The sequence below is a fragment of the Gossypium hirsutum genome, chromosome A12, assembly GCF_007990345.1.
Source record: "Gossypium hirsutum isolate 1008001.06 chromosome A12, Gossypium_hirsutum_v2.1, whole genome shotgun sequence".
Taxonomy (NCBI): domain Eukaryota; kingdom Viridiplantae; phylum Streptophyta; class Magnoliopsida; order Malvales; family Malvaceae; genus Gossypium; species Gossypium hirsutum.
Window position 1 is genome coordinate 4,918,686 of NC_053435.1, and position 20,468 is coordinate 4,939,153.

The window sequence follows — 20,468 nt, forward strand, 5'->3', positions numbered from 1 at the left end:
AAGAAATGTTGAGGATGGATAAGCTTTACGCTTAGTAAGTCCATATGAAATTAATAAGCAATTACTAACATGCTTTTCAAGATAAAACACTATAATTGTACAATTACACATGTTCAGGTTAAGCTGTTTTATCGAGTTACAGTTACTAAATCATTCATATCTGGAGCTACAAAACTCCAAATTTAATTTCGTTAATTTTCCCTGAAACTAGACTCATATACCTTTCTCCCATAAAATTTCCATAATTTTTGGTTTAGCCAATTAGTACAGTTTATTCATTAAAGTTTCCCCTGTTTTGCTGTCCAATAATTCTGACCTCTCTTCACTAAAAATTATTTATCTCATATTTCGGGACTCGGATGATGTCCCTGTCTATTCCTCCTAAAAGTAGACTCATTGAGGATTCCATTCATATAAATTATAACTCATAATTATTTTTTTACAATTTTTAACGATTTTTCCAAATTAGAATAGGGGATCTCAAATTCATTCTGACACTGTCTCACAAAAATAGAACTCTTTTGCTCCCCCTGTTTCTTTTATATGAAAATAGACTCATTAATCTTTAATTCCATAATTTTTTTTGAAATTTAATTCAATTACAAGATTTTTGGTGAATTTTCAAAGTCACGCAACTGCTGCTATCCAACACTGTTTTACTACTAAAATTCACTCTTACATAATTTCATTTAATCAATTTTGTCTTATCGAAGTTCACTCAAATATCGAGCACATTGCTCATAATTTTCATAAACATATACCTGCACTTATTCATCATATAATCATGTTCACACATATTTTTACTTAATCGATTTTCCCGTTGAACTCTTTGGAATAATAATTGATACTCAGTTGCCTGCACATATTTTCACACTTGCAGACAAGGCTATCTGGTAAGCATAGTAGCCTGCACTTAATACTACACATGTAACCAATTATTTGGCACACGTAGGAGCCTACACTTAGTACTACACATGTGACCTAACCATCTGATACACGTAGTAGCCTGCACTTAATACTACACACGTGATCGAAGTTATCGAGTACGCATACTAGCCTGCACTTAGTACTACACATGTGACCAATTATCCGGTACACGTAGTAACCTGCACTTAGTACTTCACACGTGACCTCACAATAGATCATTCATATTGTTTCTATTCCGAAGGCTCAACCGGGAAATTCCTCACTTTCCAACATGTTACAAATTTATTCATAGTCCTTTTTCAATTTGCAATTTACAACAAATAATCATTCTATAGGCAGCCACATTTTATATGATAACAAAATATAATAAAATAAAAAGAATCGATAAATTACTTACGTACAAACTTGTCGAAATCTCATCAGGTACAACTGTGTAGAAATTCATACAACCCATGTAATAGTAATTTAACATTCAATTCATGTAACAATAATTTTCCATTCAATTTCACATGACACAACAAGTATCACATTTTCCATATTATACACACCATCCATCAACTTCTCCTAAACATATTAAATCATACAATTTATGCCATAACAATAGAAAATTACAATTCAAGTATGTATTGCATTATTATTAACACACGAACTTACCTCGTATACGAAAATGACCATTTTTTACCATTTTATCCACAACTTGGTATTTTGCCGATTTTAGCCCGAATTTCAATTTTCCTTGCTCTACCATTACAAATATAGCCTAATTAGGACTCACATTATTCAAATTGACCCAAAATCATATTTTGGAAAAATTACAATTTTTCCCCTAAACTTTGTCAAAATTACATTTTTACCCCTAGGCTCGTAAATTAAACTTCATCCTATTTTCTTATGTTTTATGACATGATGATCATTTTTTCCTTCTATAGAAATATCAAATTCACACTCTAACATGTACTTATGAACATTAGGTATTTTTACTGATTATGTCGTTTTACTCGTTTTCACGTAAAATCACTTAGTAAAAGTTGTTTAACACAATTTCAAGCTTCATATTCTACCATAAAACATCAAAATAAACACATTTCACCTATGGGTATTTTTCCAAATATAAACCCTAGGTTAAATTATTGCTAGAATAAGCTTAACCAAGTTACCGGGATTTCAAAAATGTAAAGAACTTTAAAAACGGGGCTAAGGAGCACTTACAATCGAGCTTGGGAGTTTGAACAAACCTTAACCATGGCTGCTGCTGGTAGAAACGGTTGAATGAAGAAGATGATAGCTAATTTGACTTTTTTCCCTTTTTAATTCTTTTAATTATTAGTTTACCAAAATACCCCTAACTTAAAAATATTTTATTACACCCATTTCATGTCTATTTTTGTCCAGAAATTAACCAATGGTCTAATTACCATTTAAGGACCCTCAATTTAAAATTTCATAACAATTGGACACCTCTATATGTAGAACTCAACTTTTACATTTTTTACGATTTAGTCCTTTTGACTAAATTAAATACCCGAATGTCAAAATTTTCGAACGAAATTTTCACGAAATTATTCCGTGAAATCATAGACCATAAAAATATAATAAAAAATAAAATTTTCATCGTCGAATTTGTGGTACCGAAACCATTGTTTCGACTAGGCCCAAAATCAGAGTGTTACAGATTTGGTCCTTTGTCCAAAAATTTTAGCTTACCCACATCTAGAGGTGATCATAGGTCAGGCCGGGCCGGGCCCAGACAAAATTTTAGGCCTATCTACTAGGCCTGAGCCCAAAATATGGGCCTAAAAATTTGTCTAAGCCCGGCCCAAAATAAAATTGCTAAGCCCGAGCCTGGCCCGACCCGACCCATATTAATTTTTTTTGCTTATTTCATTAAAAAAATTTAAAAATATAATAAATCAAATATATTTAAAAACATAAAACAAATATTAAAACAAATAAAAATGATACTAAAACAATTCTTAAAACAATACACAAATTGACAATATAATAAAAAATGGTTATATTAAAAATTTAAAATGATTAAAAATAAAAAAAATAATATTAATATATAATTCGAGCCGGGCCCAGGCCAAAAAATCTTACCCGAGGCCCGACCCATTTTCTAAACGGGCCTCTTTTTTTTGCCCAAGCCCATTTTTCGGGCCTATATTTTTACCCAAACCCTCCCATTTTTCGAGCGGGCCTTTAGGCCGGGCCGGGCTGCCCAACCCATGATCAGCTCTACCCACATCTCTCCCTTTTTGGTTTACCTACTCAAGCTGAAAGTTAAGAGAATGAACATGGAAATGGAAAAAAAACATCCATTAAAGTAAAGCTTAAGAAAGTATAAAAGTTGGGATTTTTATTCAAGAAAACTTAAAGAACATGGGACAAAAAGGATTCAATAAGAAAATAAACGGAAAGAAATAAACATGAAAGTACTAACTTTAACAGATTTAAAGTAAAAGAAACTAAAATACATTAAACTAAAGCTAAAAGTGTCTTACAAATAAGGTACAGGGACTGAAAGTGTAAATAAACCTAAGCTACAATGCTAACTAACTTAACTAACACTAAAAAATCAAGAATAAGAAGTAAATGTAGAAAAATAAACTCTAAACTAAGGAAGAAGAAGAGAAAATGAAAAACCCTAGAAAAAGTGCAGAAAGCTAAGAGAAAACCTAAAGAAAACTAAACCTAAAACTAAGCTAACGTGTGTGTCTCTCCTCCTCAGCCAATTTTGGTTGTTTTAGGTTGTATTCTGATGAGTTTTCGTCACAAAAAATTCCCCAAAATAGGCCTTGGGTGATTGGTGGATCGAGTGGACAAAGACTAACCTTTTTGTCCAAGTTTGTCCCCCTGACGATGTCAGTGTCGCGATATCTAGAAGAGGATATCGCAATATCTCGGGCAGTGTCAAGCCTTGGGGTCTTTTTTGAAGGGCAGATATCGCGATACCACTGAAGGGTGTCTACTTCTTTAATACTATTGGAGGTATCACTATTCCAAGGTGTGAATATAGTGATACCATTTTCCTTAGTGCCATTCTTATTGTTTTCAACATCCAACACATCACTACACCACTCAATCACACGTTAGGCCCCCAATGGAACTATTGGCCAAATTAGGTTACAAAATGAGCAAAACTGAAACATGTTCACTTATTAACTTAAAATCTAAAAATAAAGAAAAATTATGCAGAATACGTTATTTTGCTCGAGAATAAACTCCTTAAGTATACCAGGAAAGCCTAATTTGCCATATCAATTTGTGGCAGATCATGTGTTTAGCAACCTAATAGCCTTAATGATTCACGACTAGTCCCAATCGAACATGTTTTCCCATGAAAGGACATAATGCCTACTCCATCATTGGCATCATTTCCCAAGGCATAACTAAAAGGCTTTATCATTAATGCAAGCATTCTAGAACCTTTGATACATCGCCTTTTCCTTGAAGCGTCCTCAACACACACAAAACAGAACTCTTCATTTGCTAATCTATCCACCACATTGTTTACCTGAGTGGCTATCCATTAGGATAACTGTTTGGAAGGTCTCGAGGTAGGCCACTTTATAACCTACCTCTCGATTAGGGATCAGTTTTTATACCTCTACCCAAGAATGGCATTGGTAGACATGAGACAACCTAATAATGACCCCTTACTGTATGCGACTCACGAGCAACCCTTCGTTAGAAACCCTCTATGATGCCCTTACGCCCAAAACCATCCATGAATCCCTCTCAAACCATCTTGGAACCACCCTAAAGACCATTAGCTACAGACCCTTCATGGGGACCACTAAGGCATGATACCTCACACAACCTTAGCAAGGAGAATATCAGAGTAGGACCACATAGTATTATACATGGAAACAATTGACCTATAACGACCTTGCCACCTAGCTGACTACACAGATAGGCCTAACATTCGTATTGTTGGCTATGTGGAACTACCAGATAGGGGCACCCTTCTATATATACCGATAGCATAAGAGATAAAGGATCCTTCTTCCTCCTCAAGAGAAACCTAATTGTTTCCCTTAACTGTGTTCATCCTCCTCTATTCACCTCTCCTTCCCATCCTTCAACCTCCTAAACCAACTCTGGCTCTCTGCCTGTCTCAGGTGAACGACTCTCTAGTCACTACCACCTTCTCCTCCTTGTTGAACACTTGTAATTTTTTTAGTAATCACATTTTAAAAAAAATTACATTCTTTTGGAATTATAATATAAGAAAACACTAAACTTTACCTAAAGGATTACTAAATTCTTATGAGGTGTAAAGTGAGATTGGGATCCTAGGTTTCATGATATAAGAACTCAAACAATATTTTTAGGTTAATTTTCAATTTAATAATCAATTAATTTCTAGTTTAAAATCTGAAAATGAAATTCCATTAAATTGGCTGTATTAATCAAAGCTAGTGTTCGAATTTCGATATCCATTATTTTATTACGAATTGTGATATGTGCACTTGCAATAGAACATATAATATGTGGAGCTCCAAATCCAAATTAAGGGATGTAAAATATTATAGGTGCATCCGTCGCACCAAATTGTGAAGCAAAGGATCTAACTTAGGTGATCAAACCAAACCAGCCATGAGAGAATCAACTTTAGATCTACTTATATATTCTTTATCATAAGAAGGTTAGAATAAGTCGCACCAAAACGAAACTCCTTCCTCTTGTTATTGGATATTCTAAAGGAAGAAATCATATCCATGTAGAAAGCTTATATACAATTAACCTTTTTTCTTATAAATAGCAAAACAAACTTTCAAAAACACCACCATTTCTCTATTTACATATAATTTAATTCTATCATCTTTAGTACCCACTTATTTGTTAATTTAAAAGTGAACTTGTTGGAGCTTTCGAGTAGTATAATATGCTGCTCTAAACCTCCTTTTGCTTCTCTAATCTTTAATACATTTCATATCATATCTAACTTTATCTCCCATTCAAAAAGAATTAAATGAAAATATTGACTAAAATATTATTTTTAACAATATTAATATGAAAACCTATATGTGTTTCATGTTGAAATATTACTATTTATTTTATATGTCACGTTAATAAATAATTTAAAAGCTATAAATTTTTAAAAATATATATTTTTTAAATTCATAAAAAAATTGAAAAAAAAGGTAACATGTTGTTATGCAGATTGTCATGTTTAAAAAAATCATATTTTAATCAATATTTTCTTTAAAAATGATAATTTAATTCTTTTTAAAAGATTAATAATTAAATTTAATTTTTTAAAAAAAATTGAGGCCAAATTTAATTTAAAAAATAAAGATAAATCTGAAAAAAATATTAAAAAATAAATTTATTATTATATAATAAAATTTAAAATTAATCTTTTTACCAAGAGCAAACCAAACGTCCCGCAAATCTTACTGAAATCTATCAAAGGTAGATAAAGAGTTCGGGTTAGATCTAACCACTATCTTCCATCATACAATGTCAATTATTTTAATTTACTGTTTCTTTAATACCAAAAAAAAAAAAAACAAACAGGAAACTTGTTGATTCAATAATTTTAACAGCACTACAATGAATAGACGTGTTTTAATATAAAGAATAATAATTTATGTAGAGTAGATAAATTTTATGTTTTATCAATAAATAATAATATATTATATTATCATTAAATTTTAACTCAAAATAAAAAATATGGAGACTAATTGAGTAATTTAATCTAAAATTTTTGTTTAAAATGATAGTTTAACATGTCAAATCAACTTACAGTTACACCGTTAACGACAATTAATGGCTCAGTGACTAAAATGTTACAACTTATTAACATAAGTGACGAAAACGTAACATTTCGAACATAAGTGACTAAAATGTAACCTGAAGTAAACAAAAGTTACTATTTTGATAATTTACCCTATAAAGAATAATAATTGATGTAGAGTACATAAATTTTATGTATTGAGCACATAAATTTTATGTACTATCAAACAATAATAATATAACATATTATCATTAAATTAAATAAAAATATAAAGGATTTGTGAAAAAAAATTATAATTTTATTTAAACATTAATTGTAACTAATATAAATAAATATTAATAACTCTCAAGTTTAGGATATTGAGTTTAAGGGTTTAAGGTCTTCGGTCGGTCTAGGATTTTAGCATTTATTTATAATTAATTATTACTTGATTATGTTAAAACAAATTTGTTAGTATTTATTTATAAGTCCCCCGCTATTTTTTATTTAATAATAATGTATCATGTTATCAACCATTAATGGTACATGAAATTTATGCACAAACAGTATATCAAATGTTCTCCCTTAATATATTGTTACTCTCTATTCGTGGCTATCATCTCTTGCTTTTTCAAACCATTAAAACTCTTTAGGGAAAAAATATTGTTATGCTCAGTAATATTTATTACAGTCAGGGGCATAGTTAGGGGGCTGACAAAGGCCTCTCCCCCTCCCCCCAAAATGAAAACCATTTAGGCCTTTAAAATTTTAAATTTGTAAAGATAAAATTGCACTTTGGCCTCTTAAAAATGATAAAAATCTTATTTTGATCATTTATAAATTATAAATATATAGGTCATTAAAATAGTGATATTACATTTTTACTATCATAAAAATTACAATTTAATTTTGGCCCCCTAAAAATGTTTTCTGACTTCACCCTTGATTATAGTGATATTTATATAAAAGAATTAATAATAAATATACAATTTTTTTAAAAAAATTCATTAAAAAAACTTTATACAAAATAGAGACTATAAAAAATCAACGATAATAGTACATCTATCACCATTAATTAAAGAATTCATAGGCTTAACCCTAGAAAAAACTCAAAAACTAAACAAATTAAAACCCAAACCCTTTAGAAACAAAGCCAAAGTAGGCAATTCAATCCACAAGTTGAGTAGATCACATGAAGAAGGGGCGATCGTAGTGTGTAGCAAGCATAATCATGAAAAAAATCAACATATCAACATGCTTTGATAAAACAAACCAAGACAAGATTAGAGTAGATGGTCAACCACAAAGGGTAATTTCTTAGCAAAAATCGTTAAGCCCTAACGACATTAGAACAATGGAAATGAGGCCCATTATCCATAGAGCTCGAAAAAAAGAACAAGGGAAATAAATGTATAGTCAATACTATATTGGTGGACTTACTGTTTTTCTACTGGAACTGGTACCAGTCTATTTCAGTATATTGTTTTAGATTTATTGCTATTTTTGTAAAAAAATTCATATATGCATATAAAATGTATTTACAAATATAAAATAATGAAATTAAATAAATCTCAAATATAAAATGCTCATCAACAATAAAACTTTGGTTGGTTGGAATGGTAAAAAAAGATTTTATAAGCTTCACAAATACAATCCATCATTAAACACAAACTCAAAATAAGAAAGTAAAAATTATTGCATAAATTAAGCAAGAAGGTTATCTCATTTTATGCATAAAACAATTCATAATTCAACAAATCTAAAATAAATAAAAATTTAATTTAAATTTAAAATATATTTTGAAATTATTTTTGGTATAAATAAATAATAAAAATTTAAATTTAAAATTAAAATATATTTAAATTTCTATTTTTGGTACCAGTAGATACACCGTATTCCGACCAGTACAGGCAAAATCAACTGGTACGACTGGTACCAACCGAAATTTGCACCAGAATGGAACCTAAAGTTTGTTGTTCCGATTTACTACTAGAACAAAGCGTTTCAGTCGGTACAAGCGGTATTGAAATTGTACCTATTACAATTGGGGAAACACAAAAGGAAATATCTGAGATAATCAGGGAGAGAAAGTTGACAAGAACAGCGGTCGTAGTGACGAGAAGAGAAGCATGACCAAGGGATCGTGGAGAGGGTAAGCGGAGTTGTCTAGATAGCCAAACGACCACTTACACATAAAGTATTGTTTTTTCTTTCAAACAGCACATGGTGAAAATAGGGAGAAAAGAAAATGATTTGTTTCTCGATACCTTTTCCATTGAAAGATTTCTTCCTTTTTAAATTCAATAAAAGCAATACATTAAATGTAATATTTCTAAATAATTATTAACTAAAGTCTATAAACACTCTTGTTATACCTCCACTCCTTAACACCTCATGTCATAAAGAGAACATCGCCACAACACCTTGATGCCATCAAGGATAGTCCCACATTTGATCCAGTATTATTAATGCTTCCAAATTCCCAAGCTCATCTACCTCAAAGATGTTCACATTAAGATACTTCCAAGCCATACCCTAACATGAGTCTAAATCGGATGCTACTAAGGCAATTATTATATGAGGGACTAACTCCAAGTCCTCTTTTAACCTAAAAGTACTGGGACCGTATTGTAACTTTTGGGATTTACTTTAGAATTTCAATAGGTTCCAAGTACTTTTGCTATCCAAACCTACAATTTTGGTGATTGGGTTATGGAACTTCAAGATTTACCATACTTTTCATCACTAAATTTAAGGATTTCTCTAAAATTACTAAGCATTTCTCAACTTTGATCTCTTTTGTGTTATTTGATTGCTCAACTTAGCATGAAATTGATTAGGTTTTGTGTACTAATGATGGGTATGAACTAAATCTAATTGTGATTGATTAATTGAAGTGCCAATTGACTGATTTAAGGTTTAAGGTTTAAGGACTAGATCGTAAGAATTAAATTAAATCGAATGGATTGAGGAACCTAGAATTGATGACTCTAGGAGAACAAATAGATAAGTAAGACTGAGAGATCTTATCGAGCATAAATTTCACTATACTAATTTAGTTTAGTGAGGTCGAAAGATAAATTGGACTAAGTGTGGGTTTGGATGAGCGGTGCGGTGTATTTAACTTACTTTTTATCTCATACTATTGTATCGCTATAGTATCTAATCTCACCGCCACCTCTATTTTTACACTAACCATAAGTAAACGCACCATCTATCTAAACCCACCCTAAATCACTTAATTGGGTAAAATGGTGACCAAAAGGTAAAATTGGACCAATTAAGGATTTAGACAGTTTAGATCTCTATTCCAAGAATTAATTGGTTGGCATGGATGTTAATCAACTGATTGCTTTTCCTGATTATTGAAACTGTGAATTTGGTTTTATTGCATTTTTGTCTTCTAGGTTATAGTTTAGTTTAAATCCATCTTCTTTATAAATTGTAGTATTATGCTGCTTGGTTATTACCTAGCTAGACTCCTTGCTTGCAAGCTTAATTTTGTTAATTCATCTTATCATTTGATCTCCTTGTCGTTCTACCTTGGGAATACTTCGTGTTTCATTGTAACACATATAAATATTACAACTCGACACTGCACATTTGTAGTTAAAACTACACTTTTAAATTGTTTTATAACATTGTTTGTTTTTTGTGCACGTATTATAGTGGTCATGCACCGTAAGGGTAGGGCAAACTAAGATGACCTAGTTTGCAGCTCTAACATGTGGCTCTAGGTCAAATAATTAAATAGGTGGCTTTAGCTTCGAATGGATAAGTTGGGATGCTTAGCCACAACTTCATTGATGTTTTTGTTGATGACTCAAGGGTAGGTGTCACTCACTAACATGCAGACACCTTCACAATTTAAACATAATTGACCATACGCTTAAACCACTAAGAAGGTAAGAAACCACCAACTTAGATAATGTTCCTATCGAAGGCAAGCTGACATGTTGGTTCTAAAGCATAATATACTATTCATGCTTTATAGGCAAATACTTATCCTACCTGCTTAAATCTATTATATGAAGTTGATTGAGATTATTTGGGTTATCCAAAATATCTAGCACTAACCTAAACTATCATTTCACCTGGTCAAGGTGGTGTCGCTCAACAATGTGGAAACAAATGATGGCACCCGTGACCTTTACTCATATGTTGTCACTGGTATGACATTAATAATTGTGTTGTCTAGGTATGACCTCCACATATACTACAAACACTTACATTAAATACAATTATATTAATTTACAATACTTCCATTGAATATGAATATAACATCATTATACTTCTTAATCAGCTAGTTGATTGATTTTTCATCACATCCAAGTAAGGTCCCTTCTAAAACTGGTATGATCCAAAGGACCCTCAAATCTGTTCAAATATAAAATGAAAAAGACATTATAAATATTCATCATTACATTTATATTTTTAGCTTAGATAATAAGGAACTTCCACGACTCAAAACGGATGTTCACTGATCACGCATTTGTATCCATGTTCAAGTTTGCAAAAGTAGACAAAAACAATTTATTTCAACGATTTGATGTCGAGTTTGTTGGGACTTTATGCCTTTGGTGTAGTTATTTTGTCATTCATGGTAATTTTTTTGAACATATTGGTTAATAAAATTTCATAGTTAAATTATTATCTTTCATATTTTGTCCTCATTGGTTTTTGCATGAAAAGTAAAATAAAAAAGTATTGGTTCACTGATTACCCAAGATTTAATTAATACTAAGTTGAATCATATGGTCGGATAATGATACAAGAATACAACTTATATTAGCAGGTAATCCAAATGGGTTGTAGTATGAGGAATCAAAATTGAGCAATTGATTCAAGGGACTATTATATTGTCTATCGAGTCCAATTAGGGAGATACATTGTCTTGGGTATATGAGCGGATGACTCTTAGAAAAGACATAATGTTTGGATTGATAATACATTAGATAGGATCCAATTTGAATTAATCTTGAATCTGTTTACGAATAAATTTTCTTGTGCACTCATAATGTTGCATACCTTAATCTAGAGTAAATGGCTAACTATGCATATATAACTTATATGCTTTGATATATTGAAAGCTTGAGTCGGTCAATGTTAGAGCCAAAAGTTGGTTTGTTGGGTTTATGACTTATATATGGCATAACTTAATTTATAATGGTGGAATCCATAGCTTGATTAAAGAATAAATAATATTCTTTCATTGGAATTACACGAATTATAAAAAAGGAACATGGCCATGGGTTTTTTGTCAGGAGAAAATGATTATTATTGTTTGTTAATAATAATATTTTCATCATAGAAAGATATAATGGTGACCATGAGATAAATAAGACCATATTGACTGAATGAATATAACCATAAAAGATTAAGGATATCCTATGAGGGTAATCACTTATGACAAGATCATTGGATAAGGCATAAATCTTAGTTGACTTCATAATGGTATATAATGGGGAGCTCAATTATGGTACTTTTAGTGGATTGACTCCATGACTAAATAACGTTGTGATTAATAGACAAAGAGTCAGAACTTAATTACAAATTACTTAACCCTTGATTGTTTATTTCCAATCGATCCCTTCGCTATCTTGACACAACTTTTTATGTATTGCATTTAGATTTGATATGATTTACAAATGAAAATGACGAAATTAAATAGGTTACGTGTAGTACTATCCCCAATAAATGCATTTTCTCTAATAAGACAAAAGATAACTTAAAATATTAATTTAATTTCCTTGAATTATTATTTAATTGATTGTAATTAATTAATTGAGTTCAAAGTGAAAATTAATTGAATGTTACCATTTATAGATTTTAATTCGATAAAGTCATCATGACTTTGACAGAATTAAAATTGGGTTGAAAAAATAATTTAATTAAATAAAATAATATTTTGGGAATAGAAAACTGATTTTGGGTTGAATAAATGTTTGGTTTTTTTTAATAAAATTAGACAGCATATATAATTGTACTAAATACAAGAAAATACTTAATAATACCATACAATAAAGGGTGGGTGAGACACTTGATTTCCTAGTGTGGGTGTGTTGCTTGCCACATACACTCTTAGTGGGAATATGAGTTTTCTATTAAAAATATTATTTTCCCCTCTTCCTATTCAGGTAGAGCTCTTGTATTTTTTTTCCTCTATATAAAGGAATCATGGGAAGTCGAAAAATATATACTCATAGATACGTGGTTGCTCTATAAAAAATTAGGGGAATTTTGTGAGATTTGAGTATTTTGGTTTTGGTTATTATAGAGAGAATTAATTTTCCACAATAAAAAATTAATGCTTTCATATTAAGATCTATTCAGGTTTAAGAGTCCACTCTCTTAGCAACCGAGGCTACGAGAATAACAGAGAATATGATTTGGTAGAAAGTCAAGAAATTGACAGATCTCGCTAAACCAAAACACGAAAACTAAATTTTGCAATTTTTTTTGTTATAGACAACATAAAAAAAAGTTCTGTTTTATGAAATTCTTTAAATTTTTGATGCACAACAAAATTCATTTTCGTAACTAACTTTTCCAACTGAGTTGCCATCTAAAGTGCCTTGTATAGATACACTAGAATTATTGACCTCGGCTAAATGTATCGACCATATCAAAATCTTCTAGTAGAGAAAGATACACGGCATGGACCTTATTTCTATACAAGTTTGGGAACAACATTTCTCTTATCATCCAAAGTATCTCAACTCAGGCATATCGATCATATGCTCCATGGTTGCATTACGTAGAGGGGTTGTTTGAGAAGTTTCTTCAACCATGTGCATTTGACCCAATTTGCATTGTATTATTTCTCCTCCTTGTTCGAGACAACCTAACAACTGATGACATAATGATTCCAAATCAATGTTGTTATCTCTGATTATCACATGCCTATTGATTCGAAGACTGATTATTAAAGCGACATCTTCTAGGTTATAGTAGCTTCCCTATATGGAAAATGAAATGTATGCATTTTTTTCGTCCATTGCTCCAATAAGACTACAAGCAACTTCAGTATTGTTACAAACTTCATTATTATAGAAGCTCCTAATAAATTAGGCTTCCTTAAGTGGTTTTGAATACATCCATTTGGCTTTGAAAAGCTTAAACCATGTCGAGTAGAAACAATTCCATCTCTTTGTTGTTCAAAATATCACAAAAAAATAATATTAGTTTTTGTTAAATATAAATTTTTTTATATAAAAATAAAAATTAATTTTAATAAAATCTAATAAGAACAAATTTTAAAAATCGAGTAACTAATTTGACCATATTTATGTCATGGTTATGTGTGTTTTTTTTTTTTGAAATCTTAGAGCAAATATTGAGAAGTAAAAAATTTAGGGTATTTTTGTTAAGTGGGAGAGTTTTAGGTTCTTCGAGTGGATTTTCTATGAGAACAAATGAGAATGGTGTGAGATATTATTTATAGTAAGAGACCTAAAAACCCATTCATAGGGTTGTACACGTGACAACAAATAGTTATGGACTTAGTGTAGGTTTAGATGGGTGGTACGTTTACATGTGGTTAGTGTAAAAACAATGGTGGCAGTGAGATTAAATACTATAGCGTGAGACAAAAAATAAGCTAAATGCACCACACAAAAAAAACCATATTACATAAATTTTGTAGAGATTTGACCTTGCCACAATCTTGAAACCATGCCAAAAAAACCATATTAAAAAAAAACTTTTTTCAAATATATATAAGTATTTTTATATTATTTAAAAAAATTTAAGTCTCGCCTATAAAACTTAAACTTTAACAAAATAAAAACTAAGGGTATATTTGATAAACTAAAAATTTAAGTGCTTAAAAGTTGAGTACTAAATTTTTACTTCTAAACTTTATAAGTGATAAATTTATATTAGAAAAATATTTGGTAAACAAGTAAATATAAGTATGGAATGTAATTATGTTGTTTGATAAAAACAAATATTAATTTAAAAAGATTATTTATTTTTTAATTTTAATCTTATTAATATAATATTTTATATTATTTTAGATAGTTTTAAGTAAAAGATAAATATGGTCATTTCAATAATTTTTAAAAAAAATATAATTTATTTAAACTTTTAATAAAATAAAATAAAATAAAATAAATATTTTCTATAAGTACTATTTATCTTATTCAAAACTTTTTTGTTGAAAATAAATTTTACATGGTTTATCAAACATACCTTGGCATAAAGAAAAATATTAAAATTTTATAAATAATATTAAGAAGATAATACATATATTTTTTAAATAGAATAAAAACAAAATGTTTACAAAATCCAAAGGATTTGATGGTAAAATTGACTAAAAAAATATAAAAAAAATAAAGAAAAATAGAGAGGAAATAAATAAACTTTGTCATTCATTTATTTATTTTTTCTGTAATTCATACATGTTGGTTACGTTAGTGTTATTTTATTATGTTATAATAAGATTAAAGATAATATATATGTAAAAGAAGAAGACTTGTAGAAGAAGATTACACTAGTGTTGGTAACTATTGTGCAATCAAAGTAGACATCACATCTTTAACTTATGTAGCATAATTATTCTAATTGATTATAAAGGAGATCCTTGACTTGTTATTGGTCCACGTGCATGTCCAATATTGATCAACATCCCACTACCCGTTGAGTGAAACCCAAATTACATAAAAGGAAAATAATATAATTATTTAAAAGAAATTCTCCTCCAAGCAAGTGACCTTTTTTTTTTTTAATATGTATATATTGTTTTATGACACATTGTCCACCATTTGAATTTCAATTCATAGTGGCACCAACCAAAATACCTCTTTTTAAAAAACTTATTTATTATTAAGTCGGCATGAAAATATTTTTATTTTTAAATAAAATTAAAATATATGATTGTTTGTAAAATTTAATATTATTTTATTATAAAGAATTAGCTGAAGAAAGTTGGGGGAGGTGCGATGAAATGAAAAAGTGAAAGAGAAATATAGGAGGATAAAATAAGATATTTGTTTTTACCACCAGATATTTTAAAAATATATTTTCAGTTAATTCGGAATTGTTATAGTATTACTATGGGTGCACGTAAAAATAATACCATAAATAATAACTTAACTCCTCTTAATCAAAGAATATGTCCTACTCATAATGTAAATAAAATAATATTTATTACTCTATAAAAATAATTCAACACCAAGTAACACTAAAATTGAATCTTGTAATTTCAACTCAATTAAAAGCTTGTGAAATAAAATGAAAGTGAAAAAGGTGAGCGTTATAGAGAGAAAGAGAGAGAAAGAGAAAGAGAAAGAGGCAGTGTGTAAAAATTTTGTAGTTAATAGACAGAGACAGAGAGAGAGGCAGAGGGCATATGCCCACCATTAACGCTTGTCTTTCAATCCACACGCTTCAACCCTTTGCAAAGTTATTCTTTGTTGCTGTTGTTGGTGATAGAGCGAGTTTTCTAGAGAGCCAAAGTGAAAAAGAAGAGAAGGACCCAGGGCCAGTGAGTTAGAGAGAGAGAGAGAAGTCTTTAGCTTTTTTTGTGCTCTTCCAGATGCTCTTTCAATGGGGAAAAATGAGGATCCAGATCTGCAGCAAAGAGAGCAGAATCTTGAATCAGGGAACGATCAAGGGCGTCCAGGGAGATGTTGGATGCTTTTCTCAAGGCTTTCAAACGAGCTCAGTTTCAAATGTGTTTTTGTTTTGTTTCTCAGTTTGTCGGTTTTGTTGCCAGGGATCTTCTGGATCCTTCCTTTCCGTTCTATAACCACTGGATTTGATGCCAAACAAGCTATTAAGCTCAGTGGTAAGTTCTTCTTTTCTTTTTAAAATTTTAATTTAGTCTCTCGTTTTATTTGTTTGACTAGGGTTTAATCATTGAAGCGGTTTTTTTCTTTTCTGTTTGATTAGGGTTTTTACGGTATCTCCGATAATTGCGCTTAGGTTAATTTTCTTTGCACTTTTTGTTGTTTTAATTGGATCCTCAACTTTCGAGGACTAATGGGTATTTCCCTGATTGATATCTATTTCACCTTTCTGCTTCAATTAGGGTTCTTGGTTGGCTCCTCTTCTAGTTGCACTTGGTTATATTTCATTTTGTAGATTCGAAATCTATCTTTTAAATCTGGAGTTTTGATATTCTAAAATGTGGGTTTTCCCTTGTTTTTCTTTCATACCATTCGGGTTTTCGGATGTTATTTGTTTTGCCTTGTTGTTTTATTGGTTTCTGCTAATTCTTTGGGTAAATAGTTATGCATGTACCTCACCTTTTACTGCAATTACTATGAGGGCAGGTTCTTTATTGATTTCTAAATTGGAACTATATGTGTGTATCTATATATTCAATTTTATGTTTAAAGCCTGGTTCAAGTAAAATTGTATAATAGAAAGTGGTTTTTTTTCTTTCTATTTTTAGAGTATTTCTCCTTTTTGTTACATGGGAAACGGTTAATGGCTTGTTTCAATGCGTTAACCCCCCCCTTTTTTTTCTTTTAAACAAAAATCTCAAATGTTTGAGGCAAGGATCTGTGGTGATTGTTTTTTTCATACCATAAATTGATAAACAGTTGATCACATAGAAACTGGTAATCTTTTGCAAGATCATGTGCCATCATACGAGTATTCAGTTCTCTACTGAACTCAATGGCCTTTCTTGGCTTGTTACTTCATTTTTTAATGGAGCTGTCAAATTAAGATAATGGACATCAGTTCCTTATTTAGAATTAGCCTTTCCTGATTTGGTGACTTTGGTCTAAATGCTTAGTGAAATACGAGTAATTTTTCTTGTTTGTTACTTACATGCATTCATTTATGCTTTGCAGCCTCAGTTCGTGCATACTTTAAACTTCAGAAACCAGTTTCAGAGCTTGTTCAGTATGTTGAAAAGTTAGAATATGATATCTATGAAGAAATAGGCATGCCGGCTACTAAGGTTTTACACCCATCTTATGCCATTTATATTTACATGTATTTACTGCCCCATTATGGGAGAAGTTGATCTAAATTTACTCATTTTCACAGGTGGTTGTCTTATCCATGCACCAGTCAGGTGCATCTAACTCTACTGATGTGGTGTTTGGTCTTCTTTCCGACCCCATAAATAGTGCAATAAACCCAGTATCTCTAAGTGTGCTGAGATCATCTTTAATTGAGCTGTTCCTTCAAGAATCCAATCTGACTTTGACTACTTCAATTTTCGGGCAGCCTTCTAAGTTTGAGATTTTGAAGTTTCCTAAGGGCATCACTGTAATCCCTGTACAACCTGCTTTCATCTGGCCAATAACCCAAATGCTATTTAATTTTACTCTGAATAATTCTATAGCTGAAATACTGGCCAACTTCATTCAGTTAAAAGATCAGCTGAAATATGGCCTGCGTCTGAGACCTTATGAGGTACGGTATCTGTTTCTAGCAACACTTGCGCATTTTGATTTCACCAATGTTTGGTTTTTGGGTTCCCATGACCACAGATCTGATCTAATAGTGTTTGGAAGTGGGAATTGGAAGATTTCTTGCTACCAAATTATTCAAAATCAATTGAATTGTTGAATAATAGTAAATTGATTCTCAAAAAGGATAAAGAAACACACTGCATCTTAAACGTTCTGTGTTAACTGTATTAACACTCTTGATTAGCAGCTCCTAGGATATAGGTATAACTGTCCAATCATTTTTTAGTAACTGCATCTTAGCCTGAGTTTAGAAAATTAAACCCTTGAAGTTTCTTCATTGCAATGGACCAGAAATTGGGAGTTCGGAGGGAAGAGCATATGTCCTAATGTTTGATTCCTATTTATGGTGCTACTTGCTAATAATTATTATTATTTTTAATTGCAGAATTTGTTTGTGCAATTAACAAACCAAAAAGGGTCGACGATATCCTCCCCAGTCATCATTCAGGCTTCAGTGACATCATCTGATTTTGGTAACCTTCTGCCTCAGAGATTAAAGCAATTGGCTCAAACCATCACAGAGTCTCCTGCTAAGAATCTTGGTCTTAATAACTCAGTCTTTGGTAAAGTTAAAAGCATTAGTTTATCATCTTATCTCAAGGGTACACTTCATGCTACTGCTCCCACTGCTTCACCAGCTCCATCTCCAGGGCCATCTATTTCCCCACATCCTACTTTTAAGCCTACTCATCCTCCAGCATCATCACCAAAGAGTCATCATCCCCAACCTTGCCGTAAGTGTAAAGCTGCTTCTCCATCTGGTGATAGTCCCCTGCATTCACCAGGTCCTGAAAGTGGTCCCTACCCTTCTTTTCCTCCTTTGATTTCTCCTGCACCCTCTACTACAGCTCCTCCGCCCTGTCCATACTCTCGCCCTGCCACTCCACCAAGATCTCATTCTAACCTAACTCCTCATCATCCACATTCCACGTCACAGTTGTCCCCTGATCTACCACCATTACCTTCAGTGTCTTACGGGTCTCGTCCAGGCCAGGGTATAGACAGCGTGAAGGGCCCAGTTTCTGCACCCCTTGCTCAGTCACCATCAGTGCAATCACCTTCATGTAAGCATCTAACGCTTAGTGACTTATACTATTCTCCCGAAAGAAATATTTATATGATTCTGCATATGTATTTTGTTTTTAAAAAATGCTCTCCTTTGTATTGTCGCAAACTTGGCATTTTTGTGTTGAGCTTGTTTGTTAAGATTCATCCGTCTCCCATCTATCCATATTTTGTTAATGATGCTTTAGCTGATTGTAATGATTGTTCTTGTGATTGTTGTGCATTTGCAGCTAAAGCAGTTAGTGTTCTCCCCAAGGAATTCTGGTTATTGGGATCTTTAGGAGTCTTGATCTTTCGTCTCCTTTTATGATCGAATTGATTCATTATGTGCCATGCCACCCAAAGTTCCAAGTCATCCATGATAGATGTTCATTTCCAAATTTTGATATGGCAAGGGTGGTAGAAGCACGTACGAAAAGTTTCATAGTTTTTCTTTTTTTTTTCCTTCAGGCAAGCAATGTACATGTAAATGAGATGGATGATGAGCTGATGGTCCAAGCCAGAAAGCTGGCAGGCCACTCATCTTACTTCGAGTGTTTATGAGAAAAAAAAAACGCAGGATGTTTTTCCCAAAGGGAATAACACCTAGAGATGGTGTGGCTACGGAAGAAGCAGGCATCACAAAGAACTCTCTTATATTGATTCAAAGTGTAAAGAATATATACCCTGCTTCTTTTTGAGCCCCTATATGGAAATTGTAAAAACTAGTGTCTTATAATACTCATGGAATGATAAAAAGAATATATATATATGACTTCAGTATGTTAAATAGCTTCTAAAATTTTAAAATATCATTTAGCAGTCAATAGTTATATTTTGTTACAACCTTGCTAGGATGTAGGCATGTTGGTGTGGGATTGTAGCTGGTGTGTCGGGTTCATTTTCGCATGTTTGGTGCACCATACGAAACGGAAGAAGGAAAGAATTTATCGTGTACAGCACTGAACTGGACTTCTTAGTCAAATAAAATGATAAAATCAAGTTGAAAAGAAATGTTTCATTTGGTTTGTTTATCACATGAAATCAACAAATCAAGCTGAAAACTAAGTCTTGGAAAATAACAACCGTGGATGGTTGAATTTTTTTTAAAATAAAAAATTAGAGAACAAGAGTAATTTACATTTAACATCACTCAATTTTCATATAAATCATTAATTTTTAATTTAATCAAATACCATTAAATTAAACCATTTCTATTAACAAGGTTAAAATGAACTAACGAAAGTCATTTTTTACAGTTGAAAAACAAAAAAATTCAATATCCTTTTTATTTCATAAATGAAATCATTGAAACATATATTGATGGTGCATAAAACTTA

General features: G+C 31.3%; 1 protein-coding gene across 1 annotated transcript; it reads left to right on the plus strand.

The window, feature by feature from the left end:
- The first annotated feature begins 15,845 nt into the window (after positions 1-15,845).
- Positions 15,846-19,918, plus strand: LOC107932073 (uncharacterized). Its single transcript, XM_016864019.2, has 5 exons — positions 15,846-16,439; positions 17,455-17,564; positions 17,654-18,025; positions 18,470-19,148; positions 19,380-19,918. Exons 1-5 carry the CDS (start codon positions 16,199-16,201, stop codon positions 19,457-19,459), a joined length of 1,482 nt encoding a protein of 493 aa, XP_016719508.1. The 5' UTR covers positions 15,846-16,198; the 3' UTR covers positions 19,460-19,918.
- The last annotated feature ends 550 nt before the right edge of the window (positions 19,919-20,468 follow it).

Excerpts from the sequence above, each read along its gene's own strand:
- LOC107932073 (XM_016864019.2), top strand. The coding sequence starts at position 16,199 with ATGGGGAAAAATGAGGATCCAGATCTGCAGCAAAGAGAGCAGAATCTT. Across the intron at positions 16,440-17,454 it reads ACAAGCTATTAAGCTCAGTG|CCTCAGTTCGTGCATACTTT; the intron begins GTAAGTTCTTCT and ends TATGCTTTGCAG. Across the intron at positions 17,565-17,653 it reads TAGGCATGCCGGCTACTAAG|GTGGTTGTCTTATCCATGCA; the intron begins GTTTTACACCCA and ends TCATTTTCACAG.